Source organism: Cuculus canorus, chromosome 3 (assembly GCF_017976375.1).
Source record: "Cuculus canorus isolate bCucCan1 chromosome 3, bCucCan1.pri, whole genome shotgun sequence".
NCBI lineage: Eukaryota > Metazoa > Chordata > Aves > Cuculiformes > Cuculidae > Cuculus > Cuculus canorus.
In genome coordinates, this window is record NC_071403.1 from 106,021,371 (window position 1) to 106,038,112 (window position 16,742).

Genomic DNA, 16,742 nt, shown 5'->3' on the forward strand with positions numbered 1-16,742 from the left:
ACAAAATATGCTAACATGCAATAGTTCAGCTGAAAGATGAATTCTAAACATCCCACGCAGCAAAAGAGTAAGCGATCCAGAAAGTTCAATCAACTCCACGTCACTAAACATGGGGAATGCAACTTGCTCTAGAAATTTTAGGGAAAGTAGTCATCTGTCACACCATAAGTTATCTTCACTTTGTTTCCAGTAGTTTAGAAATAATCAAGACCATTTTCTTCAGAGACCATTGCAACATTTTATCTCGTGAGCCACTCAGACGTAGCCAGTTTTTATATTAACATTGCAAAATACATACTTCGAGTAAATACTGGAGATGGTTTAAATTTTTGTCATTTAAAAAAAATGTTGCAGTCAGCAGAACACAAGAATTATATTCCTTTAAGCTAGAATAACTGGATTCGTATTTTCAGAGCCAGTCACAAACTACAGTAGGTGCTGGGTTTTTTAATTTTAATTTTTTTTTTTTAAACTGTTGTGCAGTTAGAAACAGAAGTCTATTTAAAATTATTACAAGTAACTTTCACTGACTTCAAATATCATATACAAACACTGGTCACTTTCTCCACAGCAGAAGAGAATCCTGGTAGCATTCAGCCCATAATCCTGCACTGAAAAACCAATGCAGAATCATGATCAAATATTTTTATATACTTAAATAATCAAAACCTGTCAACAACAACAACAAAAAAACCCATGAAAAACAGACACCCTGCAGCCAGTTAAAAAAGAAAAAAAAAAACCACGCAGCTTGGGCTTTAATAAAGACAGTGGAACATCCAGCAATAAAGTAAAAATAAAGCAAATCAAATGTTATTCCTGCAAAAAGAACACCTTTAACCCTTCCCTTCTAAAAAGTCAGTTATCAAAAATTCCCAGTAATTTTTGAAAATACTGCTTTACATCTTCAATTTCAACAATTCGACATTTTTTCTTTTATAACATCCAAACTATGAACATTAATGATGTTAAAAGAGAAGGGATGCATAAAAGACTAAAAGAAGTACACAATTAGAGTACTTCAAGTACTTAAGACAGTAAAAAGAACATTCATCTTCTCAGATAATTGCAATGGCATTGTCTTACTCTTTGCTTAGTGAAGAAAAACTAATACTTACGTAATATTAGGATCCACTTGTTTGTAAGCATGGGCTGCACAAGATCCACAATAAGTATATCCTGCATGGCTGCAAATCAGGAGGTACAGAACGTTAATATGTTAAATACTGTTTAACATCTTAGATATGTTGATACTGCTATTAAATGTTAATATCTTAAATATTATTTGTCCTCAATGAGCTAGAAATAGTAAGAGTGATCCAAAAATCAAATCCTGCACAAGCTGGAGAACACTGTTCCAGTACTGAACATACGAGGGATATATCTGTTAAAGAACTATCAGTGAAAGTTAGTAAGTAAGCCTCCAGATCAAATACCTTTTGTTACTCATAAGATACTACTAGTCAGACTACACAACTGCATATTATCAGAAGCTCGTGGTAATGCTAAGAGTGCTGCCAGGGGACAAGGGAATAGTATGCCACCTGAGAAAGTTCTTCTAATCACACTCCAGTAACTGAATACTATAACAGTAGAGGAGTTTGACAAAGAGAGACAACACATTATAGCAGATAAACAGAGAAAAAAAAAAGCACTGTCATAGAATACTTCAGCAAGAGAACGTATAGGCACAGGGTAAGGAATGAAATGCAGCGCTGCAGCTTTTATCACAGTGAGTGTTATAGCATGCTTTATCATTTCCTGTTACTACAGCCTGGAGCCTTTCTTGACCTGTGTGTGCTCCAAAAAAAGTTCATAATTATTCTGACTACTTGTTTCAAATATCACATCCAAATATCAAGAACCCAATAAATATTCCCTTAAAGACTGTTAAAAACAGGAGAAGATTCAGTTTACACCACTAAAAGTATTCATTCTAGAGAATGTTACCAGGATTCCAGGCCTCATCGCCTCCGGAGCTCACAGAAACACAGAATTATTTGGGTTGGAAGGGACCTTAAAGATCATCCAGTTCTAAGCCCGCTGCCATGCCCTGGGCAACCTGTTCTAGTGCCTCACCATCCTCATTGTGAAGAATTTCTTCCTAATGTTTAATCTAAATCTTGCCTCTTCCAATTTAAATCCATTCCCCCTTGTCCTAGCACTAAATCTCCTTGTAAGAAGTCCCTACCCAGCTTTCTTTTAGCCCCCTTCAGGTACTGGAGCCTTTTCTTCTCTAGGCTGAACAACGCCAACTTTCTCAGCCTGTTCTCATATGAGAGGTGCTCCAGCCCTCTGATTATCTTCATAGCCCTCCTCTAGACCCATTCCAATGGATTCATATCCTTCTTATGTTGGTTATTCCAGAACTGGACACAATATTCCAAGTGGGGTCTCATAAAAATAGAGCAGAGGGGGAGAATCACCTCCCTCACCCCGCCAGCCACACTTCTCTTTATGCATCCCAGGACACAGTTGGTCTTCTGAGCTGCGAGTGCGCATTGACGGCTCATGTCCAGCTTTACATCCACCAATACCCCCAAGTCCTTCTTGACAGGGCTGCTCTCAACCACACCATCTCCTATCTTGCTAAGGGTGCACTCAATCTTGCTGTCAATATCATTGATAAGAAGAGTAAACACTGATGAAAATATTAAAAATCATCTGGAGCACCTGTGACCCTAAGTCAATAGCTATCATCTACTTTAAAAATCCAATACATGCAACAACACAACTACAGCTTTCCAGGTGGCCTTTTTGTGAAATGATACCAAGAATGATGAAGTGCTGCAAGCCCTGGGATGCACAGGATGCCTGAAGGTAAGTTCCTTATTCACACTACCGGAGGATACTATATTTGTCCATACATTTATATCCTTGCATGCATGTATATTCATCCACAAAATCACATCTGGAGGAAGTTATCCTCAAAATTACCTTGAGTTTTACTTCAGCGCCACTTACCTCACTCATTTAAAGAGCTCAAAGGTACTAACATACCCACCCAGTGAATAAACAGAAGACCAAGACCTAGTGAACCAGCAAGGTGCATTATTTGACAGAGTCAGTAGAGCCTTCTGAAAGGTTCCTCTGCTAGGCTCAGAGTTCTTCAGTATTTCACAAAAAATATTATTAGCCACATCCTACTTTACAAGTGGGAAAACAAAGGCACACTTAACAACACAATTTGGCAAGACCATGGGAAGACTTCTAGAAGTTCTGGAAAACGAACTCTGGTTACCCAATGCAGAGCTGAAAGGCCTCCTCTCTGACATTCCTGCGAGAAAGACTAGGGCAGATTTGCGTCAATTTCTACTGCATATTCAACACTACTACGGAATAGTTCAAACATTATGACAATGCTATATTAGGACACGAAAAAACACCATATTTAAGGTGCTTCTTGCGTTTCCTTCGAACTCACACTAAATTGGAATGATCAACATATTTTTCTTAAGTCTTGCCAACTTCAGAAAATTGAATTCTACCTAAAGTTTAGATGATCCCTATTTCTCCTGTGGACAAACAAAAAGCAACCCAAACAAAACCAAACTAAAATAACAAAGAGTAAACCATTCTGGATAGCTGAATAGTGTTTCATTATTTTTTGTTTCCAAATTTGCTAAGGCCAGGGAAGGCAGGTGCTGGAGTTTTGTTTGTTCTGCATGGTTTGTTATTTGTCTGGAGTTGTTTAAATGCACATAGCTGTTCTATACTAGAAGTGCACTGAAAGAGCTGTCACCTTAGACTACCACTCCACTAATACACTTCTTATCCGTCTTACCGGATCACAAGTGAATGTCATGTCTTCAGTCCATCAGCAAGAGGAAACTGATCATACACTAAAACATGCACAGATTTCTTCCATTCCATCCCATATCCAAAATAACTACTTGTAGCTTTTAGCTTTCAAAAATCACTCAAAATGAAGAAACATTTAACCAATCAAGTGTCATATATACTAAAGATAAATTTCAAACTTACGGTGCAATAATGGCTCTAGCAGGTCTTTTTGTGGATTGTACTTGAGAAAGCCAGCCTTCTAGTTGTGCATTCAGCTGGGGTCCTATGAAGAGACAAGGAAATACTGAAGCCATAAAAGACTACTTAATTCTGGAAGTATTTCAGAAAGTCCAAAAGACCACCGGATTTAAAATCACCTTAAACATGAAACCCTGTGTTTAACTCACAAAAAAAAAATTAAACCCAACACACCTCCAATGTAATGTTGAAAGTTACAGTAGGAAAGTTTCAAATTCCTAGTCCAAGAAGTTCATTTATTGCACATCCAAGCACACCCTTACGTTTCTCGCTCTGTGGACTCAAGCACATACCATTTCATCACTAGAAAAAGATGGCTCCTGACCTCAAAAGAGAGGCTAACACATGACTGATTCCTCTGGTTACCATATTTGCAGAATTCAGAAGTAAAGAGTTATGATGACTTATACCAGGACAGCTCCGTATGGGAAGACAGTATAATACAAAGATCATACATACTGACATGATAGCCAATGGTTATGGTATTTAGTCCTTTTATTATTACCAAGCAAGCATAAGAGCAGAACACAAAGCACACTGTAACCTGAGGAAACTGTAAATACACAGGAAAAAGCAAGAAGTGAGGCTATACCATGCTCACACTCATGCCTTAACAACTTCTGATCAATTAATATACGAGTACATAAACTTCATGGCAAAATTAATTTTGATAATTGGCCAACACAACATTTAACTTCTTTTTAAACTAAATCCTGTACCTCAGCAAGTGGCAAATATTTTCAATTCAGTTATCTGACAGGTGATAAAAATGCCTTCTAGAAATACAACACTAAAAAATATATTTTGTTTATTTCCCTTCACAAAGAAAACTTTTTGATATAAAACTATTACTGAAGCAGCAACTCTGAAAAACACCGTGCAACATTCTTTATATTAAAGGATGTGAAATTTCAAGTAAAACTCACTCAGCTGCTATTGTTACAAGCAGCACATCATTAACAAAGAGAAATAGATTCACTGTTTTCAGTTGACACTATGCTTTTGACAGAACTGCGGGTCAGAGTTCATCTGTAAAGTCAGGTGCAGTAAGTTGCTTTTCTTCTACCTCACATCTTGTAGATTTCTGTAACTTTCCCATGCAGGTGTAAAACCACCAACTGCCAGAAAAAGCCAAAATCAAATTAAATACCTGCAACAATTTCACAGCTATGTTCCAAACAGCCCAGATATCAGGCTGACACCTCTCCAAAAAGCTAACAAGAACTACAGAGAACCAGAACAAAGATGCCAACTTTTGCAGAACCCAGTCACTGCGCAGCAATAGCCAAAAAGCATTCTCTAGAACACCCTTGACTATCTGTGTGTGTGTCAGAGCAGTGTTTGGTACAAAACTTAAATTCCTGTGTTTCATGAAAAGAAGGATGACTTCTGTGGTTGTAAAGAACCCTACCTTCCTGCATGAAGAAGGCAAACTAGCACAATACCATCTCCCCGAGTGTACTACCACCATGATGAATGCCTTAGTTGCTGTCCACAGCTCTAAGGAGGGCAAGAGTGACACTGATCAGCCACTTTGTGAAATAACAAAATCGTCAATAAAAACCACACCAACTTCACTCTTTTGCTTGCAGAAATTACAAGCAGCAGAGACATGCAATAGAGATAGAGATAAAGACATCTTAGAAAATGGAGGCTGTTGGGGGAGCTAGGTAAAAAAATAAACAGACCTCTACTTGCACCCTCTTTCTAAGCTACCAGGAGACTAACAAAATAGTACTCTTTCACAGTCTTACTGCTTTTAATTTTTATATACTTAATGTTAATTATATACAAATCCCTTAAAAAAATTTTACTTCCAAATCCTCCCAAAGTATGTAGAAGAACAAAGTACTTTCTGAATGAAGCTCTTTAGGACACTTTTCCCCCCCCCAAACGTTTGCTATCCAGAGTCTTAAACAAAAGATGATTCTGCCCATCCCACCTGACCTGTTCTCCTCAAAGATGATGATCCATAGGCAACACAACAGCAGAACCTCCCAAGCAAAACAAGACAGTCTTGGGACTCTTCCTAAACAATGCACGGTGCTTGGCTTTCCTCTGACCCTTCTCAAACTAGGATTTTTTTTAAGGGTTTATTGAAGGCCCACATAACACATCCGCTTTCAGATTTTTTTCCTTTAATGCCTTCTTAAATCATTAACTCAGACCTAATGTAAGTTTCCAGCTCAACCGATAGGTATTTGCACTATTTTAATAAAAGACGTAAACGGATCTCTCTCTTTGAAGGACAGGGAAAGAGGGAGAGTACCACATATCCACCTGACCTTTCAGCTAAAGGGAAGAAAAAAAACAATGTAACAGCACACACTTGAACTGACAGGACTTTAGCTCAAATGCAGCTTCCTACGTTTACAAATACTTTAAAGGGGGATATTCTAAAACCATAAATTTCTTGTTACTACATTGGCATCAACTTTTTGTTGGAAGCGTTCAGAGAAGTTTTGGGGTTTTTTTCCCAACTTAGCAAAGATGACAGTGCTTAAGGCAAAAGTCATAATATTTTAATTTATTTTACAAAATATAAATAAACCCACTTTATTACAGTAGATGTGCTCTGCCATATGGAATTGTTTTATAGGAGATGAGTAGTTTCTTCATTAAGAGCTCTACAAGTAAGTTTTGTTCATATGTAAATTAAGTTAAATTGGAAAAAAAAAGGTCTTTGCAAATAGTCATTCAGATAACTGCCATAAATATCCACCTCCTAAGCTGACAAGCATGGGTGAGGAATAGCGCTGCTGCCTATGTATCCTCCTCCCACAATGATGGGAAGCAGGAGATGTTCCTGCCCCCAAGCCACAGGTGGAAAGCCCACCTTAAGCAAGCTGGATGAGCCCAATGGAGTTTTAAGGGTAACCCAGAGAGAAGGACAGAAAGCCTTATGGATGTAACTTCTGGACACAACAATCAACACACCCCAGCTTTAATTCTGCAAGATCAGACCTTTTATTGATTAAAGGAAGATTAGGCAGCAAAATATGAGCTTTGTTGAAGCACCTAACATTAAGATCATTTCAACTCTATGAAGTAAGGTATAAACATAGGTACGCAACTAAAAAAGCTGACATTATCTGTGGATGTTTCACATCCTATGTTGGTTTCGAAATCAGCAGAAGTCATGCCAAATAAAAAGTAATAGCAAGCACAGATGAAGTCTCCACCAGACAAACTTATGAATGAAATGCTACCGGTAGCATTTATTCAACTATTTGGCCTAAAAGGATACATTATTTTTATGACCACTGCTATCCCCTCACAAAGAGCCACGGTGAGTAAGAAGGAATCCTTCCCAGTTAAATACAAGACAGTGTTACCCAATGAATAATAACATGAAGACGTCCAGCAGTCACACACTTAGGTTCATCACCTCAATTTATGGCTGTCATGGTCCAAACTTTGTGGGTTAAGCCAAACCAGTACATTCTTTCCCAGCCAAGCTCACCTTGTCACATGGGGCTGAAGCCTTTATGTAACCGTCAACACAATACAATCGGAATTTGTTCCTACCCCCCAGCAGCCACTGTTACTAGCGCAAAACCACCTTCTCATATTGGGAGGGAAGATGCAGTGCTTGCTCCAAATCCTCAGTCTTGGTGAACACTTTTTTTACTGTAAGTGCTAAGTCTCAACCAAAATTCAGAGTAGCACCAGAGAAAACTGCGCAGTCCTCCCTTGGTTGTATGTGTACAGCACTTGCAGCAATGCAAGTAATGCTGGAGCACAATGACAGTAACACTGCAGTCCCCAGCTTTCACACTTCTGCTTGATGGCTTTTACTTGCCTAAACATGCCTTCTGCCCTATAGGAGACAACGTGTTTTTCTGAGCGTTACTCCTTTTATCTTTCAACTACCTTCATCCATTTATGAAAAAGTCTACACCTTGAATACTTCCAATAAGCAATACAGCATACATACCAAGAAATAAATGTCTATTCTTGTAGGCTGTTAGAAAAACCAAGGTAACAGTGAAACTTTGAGGGCTGGCGCACCATTAGCTTAATATCTGGAACTAAGGGAACTTTTCTCTCCACAACTCTGAAGACGAATCCAAAATGTTTGATTTAACTGTCAGGCAAATTCCAATGTGAAATGCAACAGAGGACTAACCAGTTTCTGTTCTTAGTTAAAACTGCAGAAAGTATAAGGACTATTCCAAAGAACACAGACCCCACTCGAAAAAAACACTGTTCCTCACTGCAACATAAGCCAAATCCTTGAATAAAGGACAAGTTTCACCTACGCAAAAACTTTAATTTGTCAGGAATAGAAGGTGATTTACAACAACTCATGTTGATGGGCACACCCTCCACTGCTAGTCTTATACTCTCTTCCAATACTGAGTACTGATAAAACAGTGAAGCTAGCCTATAAGCAAGGCAGAAATTTACTTAAGCCAACTACAGGACTGGGAAAAAACATTAAGATAGAAATAAAGATTACACTGATGCTACATAAATTCCTAGTATACACATTATAAGATGTACATAGAACAGCAAGTAATGCTTGAATGGGGGGGAAAAAATACCCCAAAGCCACAACAGAAAATGCTGAACTCTGCTGTAGTGTCTGTTCTCACTTGCATGTCCCAGTTTTCCAGTATTCCACTAGCTCTTCAGTTTCCTAATAATTTTCAGTAAAGGAAATAACCAAACAGTAATGCCATTCTTGTTAAGAATACCAGCCAACTTGCACTTACCTAGCTTTATACAATGTCTTAGCAGTCAGGTCATTCAGAGATCCAAACAAATGACCTTCTGTTTTATAGCTCTGAGAAAGTGATTTTGGCTCTAGTACATGCTAAATGTAACGTGAAGTTGTAGAAGTACTTCCTAAGTGATATTTGTGGGTCTATTTTAATAATACCTGGACTGCACTAAATGTAAAGCTCTTTTTCAATTCTAATTGCATAACAGAAGTTCGACCTACATTCTTTAATTACGAGTACCTTGATTCTGATTGTATTTAAGTGATACAGCTAAAAATAATAGCTTAGAAAATGTATTTTAAATTATTCCAGTATACTTTTGCAGTACACAACGTTAAATAATAGTCTGTGCATTAACAGTGTGCCATGATTAATTCATACAAGAGCCAGCAATGACACATCCACTCTTCCCATAAAATGCCTAAAAAAAAGATAGAAGATCAAAGGGAGAAAAACATTACATTTAGTATTTAACACTGCAAAGCAAACTTTATAAATTTACAAGACACTAGAATTAGTTGTTCACAGATTGCAAGATAAGGACTTAATAGCTGTATTTGCAATGCTCCAGCTAATGTCACAACATTAAGATTTCATGATCAGTACATTAAACCTGCTTCTATAGAAAGCTCCTCTGTTGTAGGGAAAGATCAGGTCAAAATTTCCTTTCATTTCAGTGACCCTCACACACTTTCTCCATTTTTCCCTGGATCCATTTGTTGGCGACCATCTACAAACAACACATTGCACATTACTTGCACATTACCTTTATGAACAACCTGTGATGAGTGATCCCACTTTTGGGAACACAGCAGGGTTCTTAGCACATCAAAGTTAAGCATTTTCCTAAAAAGGCTCTTTTAGAATATAGCAACCACCTTCCTTAAGACATCATCTGCATCCATAGCATAACAGCACAAAAGACCGCAAATATCGTTTCCTTCCGACCACTGCTGCTGCAGACTCAGACCCAACACACTACAGAGAAGGGTTTCTGCTCCAAGCGAAGGTAGGATTCAGCCACTCTGAGTGTCAGTGAAAGACAAGCCAGCAGGGGTGTTTGCCCTCAGAAACCACAGGTAGCAGGCCAGGTGAACAGATTACACAGTCAGCAACATCATGGCAGAGCAGAAATAGCTGTAACCAATGCACACTTCCACTGATGATGAGAAGTTTCAGCTCATGCCAAAAAGCACACAAATGCTGGATTATGTCACTATTAATAAAAATGGACACTTTCGTGTCACTCTCCAGGGCCCCCAAGTCCCAAAAGATATAAGTGAGAAAGGCTGTACTATCTCAAAATCACACTGCTATTGCACATCGAAACTGGCTAAAGGGCTATTAACAGAAAATTAGTGGGTTTTGGCATCAGAAGAAAAAAAAACAGTATTTAGTACAAAGGCAGTAAAAAAAACACTAATGCAAGTCTTACTGGGAATTACAAAGGGGTAGAAGTGAGTACAAACATGCTAAAATTGTGGCCAAATTTGACAAAAGCATCTTTTCTAAACAGATCATTCACGGCACACAACTGTCTTTTAATTTGTTTTCTGATCTGCAGAAGTTCTTCAAAGTATTATGCTTTCCAGCTGACCTAGACACCATCATGCAGACCTCACCCTGAAAGACATGGCCTGAGCATGGCCACACGACAGCCAGTTATTTGGAAGTTCTGGCATTTCTTGTCCAAACAAGTTAGAAGCTTAATCCTAATAAACGCTAGCAACAGGAAGTCAGTGCCTACCTCCTGTGGGATTCTTTTACTTACAAGCCAGGGCAGCAGAAACCCAACTCTGAACCCAAGAGTACCATGACATTTAAACTCTCTTCAGACATTTATGTGGAGACAGACCATTTACTTGGCTCATCACAAAAAACAGCACTGAAGACAATAAACCTAAAGGCCTTTCAAGTCAACACAGCAATTACACTGCCAACTCACATTTGCATCAATAACCGTATGGAAACCAAGGTTCTCCCAGTTCAGACAGCTTCACATAGGCTGCCAGAAACCAAACCTCTGACCACTATGGCTTGGTCAAGGAAAACAGACAAATAAGCCATACCTAACAGAATGACAAACTCATTTGGCAGGACAAGTGTCAGATCATGTGGTATTGTTATTCACACACAGGCTTTCTTTTTTTTTTTTTTTTATTTCTGTGATTTGGAATAGCCTACCAAAAAACCTTTGTGTTTTATCTGTAGCAGCATGACACTGACTGGGGAAAAGCTGCAACAAAAAAGTCTTATTAAATGCTTTAATAAAGAGTGGTACAACATTGAATTAGCACTTGCAGGAGCCAGGCAAGGCAGGCCAGCTGCCAGTGAATAAGCATGTTAAGCACTCTGCTGTGTGACATCTCACTTGTAATGGCATGCTATATGGGAAAAAAAGATGCACATATGCTAATGATTATTTTCATTTCAGGAATGTATGGACTGATTCCCCACAGAACTGTCCAGCACTCACAGACCCTACTCACATAGAAGAATACAGCAGGAGAGAGCATCCACGCCTTGTCCCGCAAACAGTCCATGCTCAGGATAGCATGTCATTCCCGTTACGTTTCAGTTGCTCCTTTTCTATCTAGGAATGCACCTGCCCTGTCATGGAAAATTATGCCATTTTTGTTTCAAGTTGTCCTTAATCTTCCTCTTCCCCCTGCTGGTCAAAATCAATTCCTCAAGAAGTCTGGATACTAGGTGGTTGAATTAACCCAGCAGGAGTGGGACTTCCTTCCAAAAATAAATCAGAATGTAACATTTTTCACCACACAACAGTGATAATTTTCTTTTTTTAAAAAAAAAAAAACAACCAACAGTCTACATGACAGCAGTGCAACAGGGTGATACTTTTATTTACATGGCATGCCTTTATCTCATTTTTGCAAGTGTTTTTAGGGGTCACCATGTGCCAGGCTGCTACTCCATAGAAGCAATGGCATACACCACATATCATTTTAACGTTTTTAAAAGCAGACATATAGATCAAGGTCTGCAAGTGAAAATAAGTTATTTAGACCAGTAGCCTACTATCAGCAATGGTCACGCTATTTCGGTTTGGAAACTTAGCTGTTAAACTTCCCACATTTGGTGCTGCTGCTGCTGCTAACGAGACGGAGGAACAACTGACTTCATTGTTAGTTTGCTGCCAGGCAGCTGGCTCCACAGGTCCACATCTAAAGGCCATTAAGATGCTACACAGACTGATGTGGAACAAACTTCCCCACACCAAGAATTCTAGACGAGAAGATACAATGGTAATTTTGGTCAAATTTTTCATACAGAGCTCAACTGCAGAAACTTCTTAAGGAACTTGCTTTTTAATTATTTTTTTTTATAAATAGCACATTTATGAATGTAGAATACATGGGAAATTAAATGCTAACACCACTGTGAAGCCTATCTTCCCCTCCCCATTCCCTTCCTCAACTTCATCAAGTGAGTACGAAGCAGTGAGCTTTCAGCCTGGGACCTCACTTTCCCTCCAATAACAAGTTTTTTACTTACAGTTTAGATGCGACATTCTAACATGTGAACATGTCTGGACGTGCATAATTGCACAGCCAGTTTCACCGGCTCTGAAATATTAATTAGCATCATACAATTAGGTGATGTACTTGCACTAGAATGTAGTGCATGCATATTCCAAGGCAGAACCTAAGCAGTGCACGTCCCATAGCTAAAGAAAATAGGGGATCGCGTGTTTACTGCCAGCTGAAGCAACAGTTGCCCAACAGAAATGAGCAGTCACTAAAGACAAGAAGTGTTATTTCTTCTAAACCCCTCTTACATAAATTACATTGACCCTCCATGAAGGCTAGTGGATGCCTCTTACTAGGTTATGGCTTCACCTCTGATATTGCTTCCACTCCTGGAGCACAGGGGAGCCAGCTAATCCTGTTCAAGGATATCCTCTGGCCACAAAAGCCGGTTTGCGTTCTGGATCCATTCTTTGTCCTGTTCTCCCTCAGCTCTCAGCTGGCTTCAGCCTTTCTTTCCCAGGGCTGACTTTTACAGCCAGATCTGACACATAATTATTTTTTTTTATTACTATTTTTATTTAATTATAGCAATGGATACTCTACTTTTGCAGTCAACCCCCACCCCAACTCAGGATGTCATGCACCATTCTGGATGCTTCGTTGATGTTTTACCCTTGGGTACCATGCACCTCAGGATGAATTGGCACTTAAAAACTTCATCCTCACACAGCCTCTTTAAAATACTTTCAGACACAATGATTTTTAACACCTCCTTCAAAAATAACGCTTCTCATTAGCCTTTCAGACAAGGTCATCTTAAGTATGGAGCAGGATGATGGTTTACAGGGCATCTGCTTGCCTCACGTAATCAAACTCAGATCTGTCAGAAAGAGCAGTTTTCACAAAATGGGAAGCTTAAATGCTAACCAGTTTATACATATAACCTAGCAAATCGCTTCTGGGCTGAGATAATAAGCACAAACAGAGTAGGTACGAGGACTTGACAACACAATTCCCAAAGAATCGCAGGAATGCACTGAAGAACTATCGCAATTCAGACTTTAATCCTTGCCCCAGCTCCATCCTTGAAGCTATGCTGGCTAAAACCACATAGTTAAAAACCCAGACTTGCTTCAAGTACTGTGATTGAGCCCATGTTACAAGTTTGAAATGGCAACATGCGAGTTTGGCCTAAACTACAAGATCTTCAGTTAAGTCTGTGGTGAACCCAGAGCCTCTTAATCCTCATTTATTTCTCTTGAGTTTTGATAAACCTTCCTAAATGGCAAACGAAACCAAGTTTCCAAGTAGCAAATAATGGATAATCCCAGACTTGTTGAAAAAGGAGAATTCCTGCTCCCACATACCCTACAGAAACAGCACAAGATCGTTGTGTAGAAGGATATATAATTAATACTCTTGATTAAGGAAAACAAAACACACCTCCCATAACTCCAGCCTGTACAACATCAACCACTTACCCCCACCACAGCGTAACAGGTACAATTTAACTTGCCAGAAGTACAGCCACCATAACTCCCTACATGATCCAGTTTGGGTTCTTTTCATGCAGTGCACGTCTCTGGGCAACCACCCCACACTTCTTCACTAAGCAACACCCAGAGGGCTGCCCAAAAACCATGGGAGTAACATGCTTTTTTGATGTTCTACTACAGACAAGTAGTACTGGCCCAACCAGTCACACAGACCAACCAGGGTATAGTCTAACAAAATTATGCACTGGATTTGTACAGAAAAGAAAACAGACAAACACAGCATCTATGCCTCTTCAATTAATTACAAAAAAAATTAAAACTCTTATTTGCAAGTATCCAGCAGTAACTTGGCATGAAGACCAATATCAAACAACCTACAAACTATGTGTAAGGTCACATAGCCTTCCACACTGCAAATCAGTTTTCTGCCTCATTCATAAATGAAAATATAAGTAGCATCAATCAAGTTGGGAAGTGTTACCACAAAGCTTCAACATTCTGATGTCTTCATACGTGTTTAAATCCACACCTTCGACATGACTTTGTTTGCTTTCTGTAAAAAAAGAAACTACCTAACTTCCTACATCATTGGAAAAACCTCTAATTGCAAGCTATGGACATCGGATGAAGATTTGAGACCAGTGGACACAACAGTTATGTTTGGAACATTAAACAAATATAAGAGCACCTATAACAGCCAAGGGAAGCGTAAAACTTGTCATATCTAGTTCTTAAATGTCAGTTTAGGATCATGAATACATCTGTCCTGTTTTAATTGTATCCTTACCCTCCCTCTGAACTACAGCCTCCTGTTCATCTTGTTCACCTCCAGATTTCTGATTGACTCCCAAGGCCAGTAAAAGATCATCCTATTCTTTAACAGCTCTGAAAATACAAACATGCATCCTATGCACAACAGCAGGATTTCACCCCAAAAGCCAACAAAATGTGGGTGAGCAATCAAGCCATTATTACAGGTTTCTGTCTTTCCTTGGGAGGGCAAGAGGAGCGCTAGTCCTCCCCCCCAGCACACCATGTCTTTCTTCTATTCTTTCTCTTAAAATACCACATTTTAAACGGACAGAGCCTATTCTGTACTGCTGCTTTGTACTAGAAAAGATACTTTGGAAGATAAAGATGGAAGCTCATCTTAGACTACAAAAAGTGAAATAAACCTCTTCATTTCACACACACACACATCACCTGCCTTCTAAACATGCAGAACACCTCAGACATCCTGTATCCTCTCCGGGGGAAAAAAAAGAACAAAAAAACACAAGACCACGCCAAAACACCAAAATCTGTTCGCGTGCTTTTTACAGCGATTAAGTGCAACACTCGGTGCGAGGCACAATACCCAGGACGGCTCTGTCGCCGCTGCCTTGAGGCGTGCAGCCGCAGCGATGCCGGTCTCCGGAGCGGGGGCAGGCACACCGGGAACACCGGGAGGGGCCGAGCCAGCCCCGGCTTTCCGGCGAGAGGCGCCGCTGCCCCCGCTGTGGGCTCCGGGCCGGGAGCAGGGCGCTGCTCGCGGTCCCGAGCAGCGGCGGCCCCTCGGCGGCTCCGCCGGCCAGAGCAGCCGGGAGCCCGCTCCCCTTCTCCCAACTGGAAAGTTCTCGACCCCCGGCTTCTCCTCCCGCAGCTCCCCGGACCCGGGAGCAACACGACTCCCAGCTCCCCTTCTCCTACTTGGGAGGTTCCCGACCCCTGGCTCCCCACACACGTCCGAGCTCCCCGGATTCGAGAGGCTCCCGACCCCCGGCTGCCGACCCCCAACTCGCTGAGCCGGGGGGTTCTCGACACTCGTATTCTCCACACCCCGTTCCCTGGAGGACCGCGACCTCCGGCTCCCCTTCTCACAATCGGAAGGTTCCCTACCGTCGGCTTCACCCCGCTCCGCCCGCTCCCCTGTCCCGAGAGGGGTTCCCGACCCTCGGCCTCTTCTCCCTCAGCTCCCCGGAGGGCCACGACCCTGGCTCCCCTTCTCCCAGTCGCGGGGTTCCCGACGTCTGGCTCCCCACTACCACCACGTCGCCAAACCCCGGCTTCCCTCTCCGCAGAGACGGCGACACCCCCCCGCCCCAGCTCCCCTGTTCTGAGAGGTTCTCGACCCCTGGTTTCTCCTGCCCTCGTTTCCCGGAGGAGCACGACCCCCGGCTCCCCTTCTTCCAGCCGGGAGGTTCCCAACCCCTGGTCCCCCACACACGCCCCAACTCCCCCGACTCCTGGCTTCGACCCCCGGCCCCCCACCCTGTTCCGAGAGGTTCCCGATCCCTGGCTTACCACCACCACCAAGACCCCGACCCCTCAGCTCCCCTGTTCCGAGAGGGTCTCGACCCCCGGTTTCTTCTCCCCACTGCTCCCCTTCTCCTAACCGGGCTGTTCTCGACCCCTGGCTCTCCCCCCCCCAACTCCTGACTTGGACACCCGGCTCCCTTCCTCCCCCCTCGCTCAGCCGGAGGCTCCCGACCCCGGTTCCCCCCCCTTCCCCCCGGTAGGCCCTGACCCCTCCGCCATGTGCGGCGGGGGCGGAGCCGGCGGCGCCTCCCCGGGCCCGGTACCGCCCGCGTTCTCGGCGGCGGAAAGTGCTGATTCAGCCCCCGTCGCCGGTACCTGAGGCTGTGTACCAGCTGCCGGCGTGGCTGGCCTCCCGGCAGAGTACTCGGTTGGACATCTTGGTGCCGGAGCCTCCTATGGTGTTCGGGGGAGGCGCTGGGGAACGGGCCCGGCCGCGACGGCGGCGGCGGTGCTCCCCCTCCTCCCCCGGCTCGGCCCGGGCCCCGCGGGCGGGGGCGGCGATGCCGGCAGCGGCTCGGGGCGGCGAGCGGAGGCGGCGGCGGGGGGGGACAAAGCGCGAAGCCGCCGCCGCCAACTCCGCGCCGTGTGGGCGGGAGGGGGGGGTGGGGGGAAGAGCGCGAAGGAAACGAGGCCGCGGCAGCCGCTGGGTTTGGCCCCGCTCGGCTCCCGTGGACCGGGGGCCACGCGCG

General features: G+C 42.4%; 1 protein-coding gene across 4 annotated transcripts in view; it reads right to left on the minus strand.

The window, feature by feature from the left end:
- MEMO1 (mediator of cell motility 1) overlaps positions 1–16,671 on the minus strand; it is a 30,524-nt gene extending 13,853 nt beyond the window's left edge. The window contains exons 1-3 of one of the 4 annotated variants that reach the window (XM_054062024.1): positions 13,741–13,851; positions 3,985–4,066; positions 1,119–1,187 (exon numbers count right to left, since the gene is read on the minus strand). In XM_054062024.1, coding sequence (XP_053917999.1) covers positions 1,119–1,187; positions 3,985–4,066; positions 13,741–13,828 — 239 coding nt within the window. In that variant the 5' untranslated portion in view covers positions 13,829–13,851. Of the gene's footprint in view, positions 1–1,118; positions 1,188–3,984; positions 4,067–5,452; positions 5,478–13,740; positions 13,852–16,368 lie in introns of those variants that run through there. The other 3 variants (XM_054062025.1, XM_054062023.1, XM_009569144.2) reach the window with 3 other exon arrangements.
- Between the last annotated feature and the right edge of the window lie 71 nt (positions 16,672–16,742).